Source organism: Bufo gargarizans, chromosome 9 (assembly GCF_014858855.1).
Source record: "Bufo gargarizans isolate SCDJY-AF-19 chromosome 9, ASM1485885v1, whole genome shotgun sequence".
NCBI lineage: Eukaryota > Metazoa > Chordata > Amphibia > Anura > Bufonidae > Bufo > Bufo gargarizans.
The window spans coordinates 186,889,255-186,901,771 of record NC_058088.1 but is presented as its reverse complement, the minus strand read 5'-3'; the positions used below and the strand labels follow the sequence as shown (position 1 = coordinate 186,901,771).

General features: G+C 43.9%; 1 protein-coding gene across 1 annotated transcript; it reads right to left on the bottom strand.

Moving 5' to 3' along the window:
- Nucleotides 1–233: 233 nt before the first annotated feature.
- On the bottom strand, nt 234–8,434 carry LOC122919917 (LHFPL tetraspan subfamily member 3 protein-like). Its single transcript, XM_044269111.1, has 4 exons — nt 8,389–8,434; nt 5,336–5,724; nt 4,878–5,114; nt 234–309 (listed from the first exon to the last, which is right to left on the bottom strand). Exons 2-4 carry the CDS (start codon nt 5,712–5,714, stop codon nt 287–289), a joined length of 639 nt encoding a protein of 212 aa, XP_044125046.1. The 5' UTR covers nt 5,715–5,724; nt 8,389–8,434; the 3' UTR covers nt 234–286.
- Between the last annotated feature and the right edge of the window lie 4,083 nt (nt 8,435–12,517).

Below are 12,517 nucleotides of genomic sequence, written 5' to 3'. Positions count from 1 at the left end.
GTAATACAAGACCCCCTTTATTTGTCTATGGGGCCCTTCAGTGGTTTGGAATGGGTGTACGTCAGTATCTTCTTCCTGTGTAGAATGAAGACGAAGCTTAACATTTCAGCCATTTTGAATGTATGCGCTGTTTTGTGAATGTGAATGAATCAAAACCGATGACACCTCAGAAACAATCATTTTTATTATTACAGAATAAAACATTTTGTCCTAATGACAATTAACGTGCAAAAATCCACAGACGTGGAAAATCCAAGAAGAGGGGGATCATCCATGATGGCAGCAGTCAGGGAGTATCTGCAAACAACCCTGTAAAGCAGAACAGAGAACAGAATTCACTAATTAAATCACATGCTGCAATTTATCAATGCGAACAATGCTGCTGGGTGACAGCCAATAAAGCCGCCATTACAGTGTCCTCACTGCAGAGGATGTTCACAGATCATGGTCACCCAACTTTCCCAGAAACAAATCTCACTGAGAAACGGCTAAATATAATGAGACAGAAGAGGACGCATCAAGGTCTACTAGATATGGAGAATGCTCCAGAATTTCATTCTCTGCTGAGTCACCGGGAGCTAATTATTATCTACACCTCGTTCTGCGTACTGCAGCCAGCCTCCAAAAGTGCAAGGACAGCAGAGGACTGACCGGGAAATCAGAGGATGGAAGATTAATTACAAGGACAATGAGGTGACTCACACAGACTGCCAAACACAGACCATCTGTACAAGCATAGATAATACTGTATAATACTGCACCCTATGTACAAGAATATAACTACTATAATACTGCTCCTATGTACAAGAATATAACTACTATAATACTGCCTCCTATGTACAAGAATATAACTACTATAATACTGCCTCCTATATACAAGAATATAACTACTATAATACTGCTCCTATGTACAAGAATATAACTACTATAATACTGCCTCCTATGTACAAGAATATAACTACTATAATACTGCTCCTATGTACAAGAATATAACTACTATAATACTGCTCCCATGTACAAGAATATAACTACTATAATACTGCCTCCTATGTACAAGAATATAACTACTATAATACTGCCTCCTATGTACAAGAATATAACTACTATAATACTGCTCCTATGTACAAGAATATAACTACTATAATACCGCTCCTATGTACAAGAATATAACTACTATAATACCACTCCTATGTACAAGAATATAACTACTATAATACTGCCTCCTATGTACAAGAATATAACTACTATAATACTGCTCCTATGTACAAGAATATAACTACTATAATACTGCTCCCATGTACAAGAATATAACTACTATAATACTGCCTCCTATGTACAAGAATATAACTACTATAATACTGCCTCCTATGTACAAGAATATAACTACTATAATACTGCTCCTATGTACAAGAATATAACTACTATAATACCGCTCCTATGTACAAGAATATAACTACTATAATACCACTCCTATGTACAAGAATATAACTACTATAATACTGCCTCCTATGTACAAGTATATAACTACTATAATACTACTCCTATGTACAAGAATATAACTACTATAATACTGCTCCTATGTACAAGAATATAACTGCTATAATACTGCTTCCTATGTAGAAGAATATAACTACTATAATACTGCTCCTATGTACAAGAATATAACTACTATAATACTGCTCCTATGTACAAGAATATAACTACTATAATACTGCCTCCTATGTACAAGTATATAACTACTATAATACTGCTCCTATGTACAAGAATATAACTACTATAATACTGCCTCCTATGTACAGGAATATAACTACTATAATACTGCTCCTATGTACAAGACTATAACTACTATAATACTGCCTCCTATGTACAGGAATATAACTACTATAATACTGCCTCCTATGTACAAGAATATAACTACTATAATACTGCTCCTATGTCCAAGAATATAACTACTATAATACTGCCTCCTATGTACAAGAATATACCTACTATAATACTGCTCCTATGTACAAGACTATAACTACTATAATACTGCCTCCTATGTACAGGAATATAACTACTATAATACTGCCTCCTATGTACAAGAATATAACTACTATAATACTGCTCCTATGTCCAAGAATATAACTACTATAATACTGCCTCCTATGTACAAGAATATACCTACTATAATACTGCTCCTATGTACAAGAATATACCTACTATAATACTGCTCCTATGTACAAGAATATAACTACTATAATACTGACTCCCATGTACAAGAATATAACTACTATAATACTGCCTCCTATGTCCAAGAATATAACTACTATAATACTGCCTCCTATGTACAGGAATATAACTACTATAATACTGCTCCTATGTACAAGAATATAACTACTATAATACTGCCTCCTATGTACAAGTATATAACTACTATAATACTGCTCCTATGTACAAGAATATAACTACTATAATACTGCCTCCTATGTACAGGAATATAACTACTATAATACTGCTCCTATGTACAAGTATATAACTACTATAATACTGCTCCTATGTACAAGAATATAACTACTATAATACTGCTCCTATGTACAAGAATATAACTACTATAATACTGCCTCCTATGTACAAGTATATAACTACTATAATACTACTCCTATGTACAAGACTATAACTACTATAATACTGCCTCCTATGTACAGGAATATAACTACTATAATACTGCCTCCTATGTACAAGAATATAACTACTATAATACTGCTCCTATGTACAAGAATATAACTACTATAATACTGCCTCCTATGTACAAGTATATAACTACTATAATACTACTCCTATGTACAAGACTATAACTACTATAATACTGCCTCCTATGTACAGGAATATAACTACTATAATACTGCCTCCTATGTACAAGAATATAACTACTATAATACTGCTCCTATGTACAAGAATATAACTACTATAATACTGCTCCTATGTACCAGAATATAACTACTATAATACTGCTCCTATGTACAAGAATATAACTACTATAATACTGCTCCTATGTACAAGAATATAACTACTATAATACTGCCCTCTAATATATGTATAGTATGATATCAGTTGCATTGTCTAGTCTGCAGTACATATGTCGTATATATGGGTTCAGTGAATGCTCTGGTAACCTAGCAACCCTCCATTCTGGTCTCTTTAGCTATAAAATGTCCCTGGAAATGAAGGACGGACTGCGAGGAATCATTTGACATTTTCCCAATACTATGAGCGGCACGGCTCTCTGCCCGGGGCTGAGGCAGTGTATCTAAGCCAGTCATGTGTGATACTGACTGCAGAGCTGTGTATCTAGGACTGATGCTAAGGACCTCCAGTTACTATACATAGACAAAGAATTCAACAATAAAATCCTGTCTTCTTATACCCGCCACTACCGGGGGCTCACATACATTTATGTGGGAAGCAACATGGCTACATAGGCAGCAAACTCCCCAAACAATAGAGCGATGCTCTGCAGTGTATATACCGGTCACTATAGAAAGATGCTCTGCAGTGTATATACTGGTCATTGTCGATGTGGGCATAGAGCGATGCTCTGCAGTGTATATACTGGGCATTGTCGCTGCTGGCATAGAGCGATGCTCTGCAGTGTATATACCGGTCACTATAGAAAGATGCTCTGCAGTGTATATACTGGTCATTGTCGCTGCTGGGATACAGCGATGCTCTGCAGTGTATATACCGGTCACTATAGAAAGATGCTCTGCAGTGTATATACTGGTCATTCTCACTACTGGCATAGCGCGATGCTCTGCAGTGTATATACTGGTCATTCTCACTGCTGGCATAGAGCGATGCTCTGCAGTGTATATACTGGTCATTCTCACTGCTGGCATAGAGCGATGCTCTGCAGTGTATATACTGGTCATTCTCACTGCTGGGATATAGCGATGCTCTGCAGTGTAAAGTATATACTGTTCATTCTCACTGCTGGCATAGAGCGATGCTCTGCAGTGTATATACTGGTCATTCTCACTGCTGGGATAGAGCGATGCTCTGCAGTGTATACACTGGTCATTCTCACTGCTGGCATAGAGCAATGCTCTGCAGTGTATATACTGGTCACTCTCACTGCTGGCATAGAGCGATGCTCTGCAGAGTATATACTGGTCATTCTCACTGCTGGCATAGAGCGATGCTCTGCAGTGTATATACTGGTCATTATTTAGTCGCTGCTGGTATAGAGCGATGCTCTGCAGAGTATATACTGGGGATGGTCACTGGTGGCACAGAGCAATGCTCTGCGGTGTATATACTGGTCACTATAGAGAGATGCTCTGCAGATTTTTGGGGAAGTTACTACACTAATAATTAGCTAATCACTTCTATAAATAAAGAGAGGAACCACAGAAAAAGGGAAGTAAAGGGGGAAGAGGTTCTAGACGCGCGTTTCCTCATTCTTGGCGCAAAATTCAGTTACTTTGTCTTCTAGGTCCATTTTTTATCTGTTCTGATCAACCAGGCCTCCAGTCTGTCCATAGCAACCAATCAGAATTCAGCTTTCATTTCTAACCAGTAATGGAAAAATAGAAGGTGGATTCTGATTGGTTGCTATGGACAACAGGGATGGTTACTGCAGCATGAGGAGATGCGGATGTGCTACCTGCAGGCCACCACTAGAGGGAGCTAGCTGCATATGAATTTATATTGCTCCTATAGACTTCTATGGAATACGCGTGTAATGAGCTCCCCCTGGTGGTGAATGCAGGATGCAAAATTTGTATAATGTGATAGCTTGATAGGAAGCAGGGCCTGGCTGATGAGGGGCCACTTTGGCTATAATTAGGGGGGGGCATGGCTTGTAACTGAGAGAATTGTAGGAATGAGTCTCTTACCTTTTTTGCCGGGTTTGACATCACTGGGGTTCAAGGCATCATGACGTTTTCCAAGGGTGAACCCCAAAATGGACAGAACCAAACAGTCAAAGGTTCCCAATATGGCGAGGATAAAGCCCCAGTGCACCGAGCAGCTCCCCAGCTCGTATCTGTCTGAGCGATAGTTACAAAATGGCCGCACAGCGGGGGAGTCCCAGCCGTCCGGGAAGAGGATGCAGGCGAGACCCTGGCAGAAGGCTGCGAAAAGCAGAGACAAGGGGTGAATTACAAAAATTAAGCTAAATCAGTGTATAATGAACAGTCAGTGCTTGCTGTCAGTGAATAGAAGCAGCAACTACTTGCATCTATAGACTACGGACTCTGACAGCTGAGGGTTTGTTACCATGGTATCCAGTCTAGACATAATCAGCAGCCCAAATTAAGGACCCCCCATCTTTAGGTCCGGGCCCCTCTATTACCAGCAGTCATTTGAAGCCAAGCGCAGAGTTTGTAGACGGTCCCCGAGTGACAGAACCTCAGCAGCACGATGGAGGCCAGGCTGAGGAGCACCAGCAGCAGAGCCCCCAGCATGAAGCCAGCTGCCGTCTGGAACGCCGGGAGAGCCTCCAGGACGCCCTGAGGACCCCGACATTCTGTACCCCAGTCTGACTCCTCACAAAGCTGGTACAGTCCAAAATGTCCTCGACCTTCCCCGCTCAGAACCCAGGTGGGCTGCAGGAGCACCACGATCTCCAGGATCCCCAGGAACAGGGTGCAGGACGCCCATAAAACGGTGACCGCCCGACCATTCTGGACAAAGCCTGTTTCGTACAGATAAACGTGTCCGATGGGATCCATGAGGGGTGACCTGGAAGGACAGGAGAATATCAGGAACGTACGTCTCATCTATATACATGCCTGAACTAGAACCCGTCTCCTCCTCTGTATGGGTACCTGGCCTAGGACAACCCCTCTACACAATATCAGTACATGACCTAGAACCGGCCTTCTCTGTATAAACAATCTAGAACCCGTCTCCTCCTCTGTATGGATACATGGCCTAGAACAACCCCTCTACACAATATCAATACATGACCTAGAACCGGCCTTCTCTGTAAAAAACAATCTAGAACCCGTCTCCTCCTCTGTATGGGTACATGGCCTAGAACAACCTCTCTACACAACATCAATACATGACCTAGAACTGGCCTTCTCTGTATAAACAATCTAGAACCCGTCTCCTCCTCTGTATGGGTACATGGCCTAGGACAACCCCTCTACACAATATCAATACATGACCTAGAACCGGCCTTCTCTGTATAAACAATCTAGAACCCGTCTCCTCCTCTGTATGGGTACATGGCCTAGGACAACCCCTCTACACAATATCAATACATGACCTAGAACCGGCCTTCTCTGTATAAACAATCTAGAACCCGTCTCCTCCTCTGTATGGATACATGGCCTAGAACAACCCCTCTACACAATATCAATACATGACCTAGAACCGGCCTTCTCTGTATAAACAATCTAGAACCCGTCTCCTCCTCTGTATGGGTACATGGCCTAGAACAACCCCTCTACACAATATCAATACATGACCTAGAACCGGCCTTCTCTGTATAAACAATCTAGAACCCGTCTCCTCCTCTGTATGGGTACCTGGCCTAGGACAACCCCTCTACACAATATCAATACATGACCTAGAACTGGCCTTCTCTGTATAAACAATCTAGAACCCATCTTCTCCTCTGTATGGGTACCTGGCCTAGGACAACCCCTCTACACAATATCAATACATGACCTAGAACCGGCCTTCTCTGTATAAACAATCTAGAATCCGTCTCCTCCTCTGTATGGGTACATGGCCTAGAACAACCCCTCTAAACAATATCAATACATGACCTAGAACCGGCCTTCTCTGTATAAACAACCTAGAACCCGTCTCCTCCTCTGTATGGGTACATGGCCTAGAACAACCCCTCTAAACAATATCAATACATGACCTAGAACCGGCCTTCTCTGTATAAACAATCTAGAACCCGTCTCCTCCTCTGTATGGGTACATGGCCTAGAACAACCTCTCTACACAATATCAATACATGACCTAGAACCGGCCTTCTCTGTACAAACGACCTAGAACCTGTCTACTCTGTATGGATACATAGCCTAGAACAACCTCTTTCCACAATATTGATACATGACAGGTCTTCTAGGTTTGTATATATTACCTAGAACCTGTCTCATCTGTATGTTTATGTGACCTAGAACCTACTGCCTCCACTATATGGGTATATGACCTAGAACCTACCTTCTCCTTTATATGCATGCATGCCCCCTTCTACAGTGTGGATATGACCTAGAACACATCTTCTCCTCTGTATGGATAAATGACCTAGAACCTAACCCTCTGCTTATACTGATATATTACCTAGAACCTGCCTCCTCCTATATATGGATACATAACCCATGACCTGCCTTCTCTATATGGATACATGACCTAAAACCTAACCCCTCCACTATATTGATATATTACCTAGAACCTACCTTCTCTGTATTTATAGCTGATCTAGAACCTACCCCCTTTACTATATGGTTATATGACCTAAAACCTGCCTTCTCCTATATCTGCATACATGACCTAGAACCTGCCTCTTCTATCTGTGTATATGATGTAGAACCTGCCTGCTCCCTGCATATGCATACATGGCCTAGAACAACCCCTTTCTGCAATATTGATACATGACTAAGAACCAATCTATATTTGTATATATGACCTAGAAGCTGTCTCCTCCTCTGTATGGATATGTGATCTAGAACCTACCCCCTCCACTATATGGATATATGACCTAGAATCCTTTTTTTCCTCTATATGCATACATGACCTACATAACCTGCATCGTCCTGTAAACGGAAACACATTCTAGACCAGGGGTGAGCAACCTACGGCACTCCAGCTGTGGTGAAACTACAACTCCCAGCATGCTCCATTCACTTTCTATGGGAGTTCTGAGAACAGCCAAGCAAGTGTGCATGCTGGGAGTTGTAGTTTCACAACAGCTGGAGTGCCAGAGGTTGCTTTAAACAAATATATGTGACAGAACCTATAAATACTCTATACACTATATACTCACCCATCCTCTCATCAATACAGATACTTGACCCAAAACCTTTCTCCACTATCTGATCTAGAACCTGCCACCTTCTCCTCTACACAGACGTTTAATCTAGACCAGCGGGGCATCACATCAAACATCCATCTTCTCTAGACAGACAATCCATGCAGGACCCATCTCCTCTGCTGACATACCTGACCTAGAACCTACCCCCTTCCCCTCCAAATACCTGACCTGCTTGATATCTAATCTAGAACCCTTTCCTTTCTAAGGTTCTTCCTCCATCCCCTTCCCTACACAGATACCTGACCTAGATCCCTCCTGTCAGCCATACTGTGATGCATGCTTACAGCCATACCCAGCACATTATATGGGGGTACTGTTATATAGCGGATACCTGCAGTAGTATCACTCACCCTGGTGGTATTCTGCCGTCTTCAGAGCATCACATTTGCAGGATATTCAGTCCTGTGAGCAGCAGCTGAGACGTCTCCCCTCCCCTTCTCTGCAGAAGGCATCCCCCTCCCCTCTACAGCGAGCACCTACAGCTCCCATCTGCCTCCATTTTCATCAGTGCAGATATGGCTGCCATATTAACCTGTAGGGCTGACATCAGGAGTGATATATCCGCCACCTCTCAGAGAAGCTGCTACAATATATATCTATATGTTACCCTCTTCTCCCGCCTCCTTCCTTCTGCTCATAGGAAACCCTCCGTGCTGTGCACTGCATTTGCTCTCTCCTTCCAATATACAAACCCATGGGCTTCTTCTTGCATATTCTAATAGTATATAGTCTCACCTCTGCGATGCTATTGGGGTATACAGTATATGTACCCACGGTATACCACTTATATGATATACAGAACTATATGTATGAATCCCTCCAGGCAGAGGAAGAACACCCTAGTGGCAGAAAAACCACTCCTCGGGCAACCCCTTAAAGGGGTTGTGAAAAAATGGCGGTGAGGGTTGGCAATCCCTCCCATTTGGCTGGACCTGAACCCCCCCCCCCCCCCCAGTCTTGCACAATACCTTTAAAGGGGTTTTCTCATCACAGACAATGGGGGCATATCGCTAGGATATGCTCCCATTGCGGGTCCCCCGAGAACGGAGCTGGGAGAGCGTATGAGCAGCCGCCCTCCATTCTCTCCCATGGGGCCCCCCCAAAAAAACGAGCGCTGGTTAGGCTACTTCCGTCAGCCCCATAGAAATGAATGAGAGCGGTGGCCGCGCAAGTGCGGTGCGCTCCCATTCGCTTGTATGGGGAGAAGGCTTGGCGGTGGCCAGACCCTGGGAAACCCTGGGTCCTCCAGCCACCAATCTCTCAGACTCCGTTCTCCGCACAGGTGCAGGTCCCACCTCTGGGACTCGCACCTATCAGACAATGGGGGCATATCCTAGCAATATGCCCCCCATTGCCTGTGATGGGAGTACACTCTTTAAAGGTCCATATGTGACCCATATGGACCATAAGGGACTGCCCGAGGAGTGGTTTTCTTGCCACTAGAGTGTTCCTGTGGCACAGGAGGATTCTCTGATGGACCATCGATGTGAAGGCTTCAAAAGCGTCTTCGAGCTGCTATCTGAATAGGGACCAAGGAGGATCCAAGGGGATTCATAAAAACACAATAAGGTCCATGAAAAATACATCTTCTGCATAGAAATGGCTTATGTGTTTCGACCGGATGTAGCGGCCTTAGTCATAGCATAAAAGAAAGGAGAGAGCTCTTTCCTTATATTGGTGCATGCTGATTGGTTCGGCTGGGCGATTAGTCTATCAATACTACCAGACCTGGACAACAAGGAGTTAAATGCCCCCATAAGAGGAGCGGAGAAGAATTAAGCACCTATTTGGTTGTCGTGGTAAAACGGGTTTCGAGATTAGGCCACTGCTACAATGTAGAAACCATTCTGCAACATTGTAGATAAGGAGATCCGATTTCTGACTGGAGTCCCCCTTTAAATTGACAGCACGTTTTAACGGAGGGCAGGTATTTATGGCAGCTGAAGTTACTCTATAAAGTCATTATTCTTTGTAAATTATCTGCCGGTTTGGGTACAGACTTAAACACTACTCTCAAAAAATTAGGGATATTTGGGTGAAATTTATGGAAAACGTTAAAAAAAAAAAGGTTCCGGTTGCAGTGATATTATATCATGAAAGTCGGGCATTTCAGTAGAAGCAGCAATGGCGATTTCCTCATCTCAAACAATTTATTAAAACAAAAGCCCACACCAGTGCTGGGTATACCGCCACAAACATGTCAGTGTCTCAGGAACTTGTCCTGTGGCCTTGAGCATCCATTACAGCTTGACGACGACGTCTCCTGCTGTTCACAAGGGGACTTATTGTCTACTGAGGCACGGCATCTCACTCTTCCTGAAGGGCGGCCCTCAGGTCATTGAGGTTCTGAGGTACAGAGTTACGAGCCTCTACACGGCGACTCAGCTGATCCCAAAGGTTTTTAATGGGATTCAGGTCTGGAGAAAGAGCAGGTCGCCCCATTTGAGGTCCCTCGAGTCACCAGCAGCCGTTCCCTAATGATACGACCTCGATGAGGTGGCACATTGTCCTCCATCATCTATGAAGATGAAATTAGTTCTGTGTGTTCCTGCAGAGGCACAATGACTGGATTAATGATGTTCTTCAAGTAGTATGGGCTTGTCACTGGACCATTCACAAAGTGTCGGGCAGTTCTGTATTGACTAGACACACCTGCCCACCATGTAACACCACCACCAAAGGATCGTCTGGTGAGTGACAACAGTGGCTGATGCGCAGCGCTCTCCTTGACGTCTCCATCATTTCTACTCAGCGTGAACCGACTTTCATTCAATGAACAGCACCGAGGCCCACTGGTCCCTCGTCCAATGTCGACGCTCACTGGCCCAAAATGATGACGCCTGGTGGTCTGGTCAGGTACCCTCTGATGTAAACGGTGTATATCGGTCTGACGTGACACTTGGTTGCCTCTCACCTCCCTTAAATGTGCCTGGAGTTGTTCATCCGGTTCCGCGGGGCATTGTTCACAATGAAGCGGTCATCAGTGTGGGATGTGGCCAAAGGATGTCCACTTCTCTGCCTTTCTGTGACTCTTTCAGTCTCTCTAATACAACCTGCTGATGACACTCTAAGCTCAGTGGCCACTTCCGTCTGAGAACGCTTGAAGCCTCGCAATGGCGAAGTACTGTTGATCAGTTGTTAGGCGTCATCTTGGTCTCATGATGTCAAAATGTGAACAGCATGATGAGGAGGACTGTTAAATACCACTTCTAATTGAACCAGGGGATTTATTGGGCGATTCATGGATCAAAAACATATTTTGCACTTAAGCTCCTTGTTAGAGAACAGCAAGTTGTGCAAAAAGTACTGAAACACTGAACAGTTGGACATGTGCATTGAGAAGGTCACAGGGCATTTTAGGTTCATCCTGAAATTTCACCCACAAGCCAAATCCCTAACTTTTGGTAAGTAGTGTATATGTCTCTGTGCTTACAGACTACAAGAAAAATCACTTGTAGTCTGATTTGGCACTGATGTATTATTGTCCTTCTATCTACAATGGCGCCTTTCATGGATAGATGCAATGAACCAAGTTAATGGTCTGGAAGCAGGAAAAATGAGCATGTAGACCCCTGAGTCAGAGCATCTCCATAGCGGCAGGTCTTGTGGACAGATCCCTGTATGTACCTACCAAAAGCGGCCCAAGGTAGACCAATCGGTTGGATGCCCAGAACGCATTGATTTGTGCGAAAGTAAAGGCTGGACCACCTGGTCTGATCCCACCCAAGAGCTACTCTGGAGTAAACTGCTGACAATGTTCCTGCTGGCGATGAAGGAATAGAGTCAGGGCATGGCAGCTTGATGTGCCCGGTCAGAGTGCCCATGCACACCACCAAGATGGGCACGTTAGATCAGGACTGGACTATGGAGCAATGGAAGAAGGCGACCTGGTCTGATGAATCACGTTGCATCACTTACCTGGGGAAGGTCTGGCGCCAGGATGCACTATGAGAAGATGGCCTGGTCTGATGAATCACATTACATCATGAGGATGGCTGGGTGCATGTGTGTCACTTACCTGGGGAAGAGATGGCACCAGTTGCACTATGGGAATATGATGTCCTAGCCTGATGAATCATGTTACATCATGTGGACGTCACCTGGAGAAGAGATGGCACCAGGAGGCAATATGATGCTATGGGCAATGTTCTACTGGGAAACCTTGTGTCCCAGCAGCCTGTGAATGTGACAAGTATCACCTACCTAACCATGGTACAGACAAGTAACGCCCTTTCATGGCAGCGATGCCCCCCCTAATGGCAGTGCCCTCTTTCAGCAGGATAATGCCCCGGTGACATGGCAGAAACTGCCCAGGAATGAGGAACATGACAAAGAGATAAGAGTGATCGCTTGTCTCCAAATTCCCAGTTCTAAATCCATTCGTCATCTGTGGGATGTGCTGGAAAACACGGAGGCCACACTGAGCGCCTTACAGGATCGGCGGCTGAAATCTCGGTACTGGACATCGCAGGACAAGTT

Excerpts from the sequence above, each read along its gene's own strand:
- LOC122919917 (XM_044269111.1), bottom strand. The coding sequence starts at position 5,714 with ATGGATCCCATCGGACACGTTTATCTGTACGAAACAGGCTTTGTCCAG. Across the intron at positions 5,115-5,335 it reads TTGGCTTCAAATGACTGCTG|CCTTCTGCCAGGGTCTCGCC; the intron begins GTAATAGAGGGG and ends TGCTTTTCGCAG. Across the intron at positions 310-4,877 it reads TGTCAAACCCGGCAAAAAAG|GGTTGTTTGCAGATACTCCC; the intron begins GTAAGAGACTCA and ends TCTGCTTTACAG.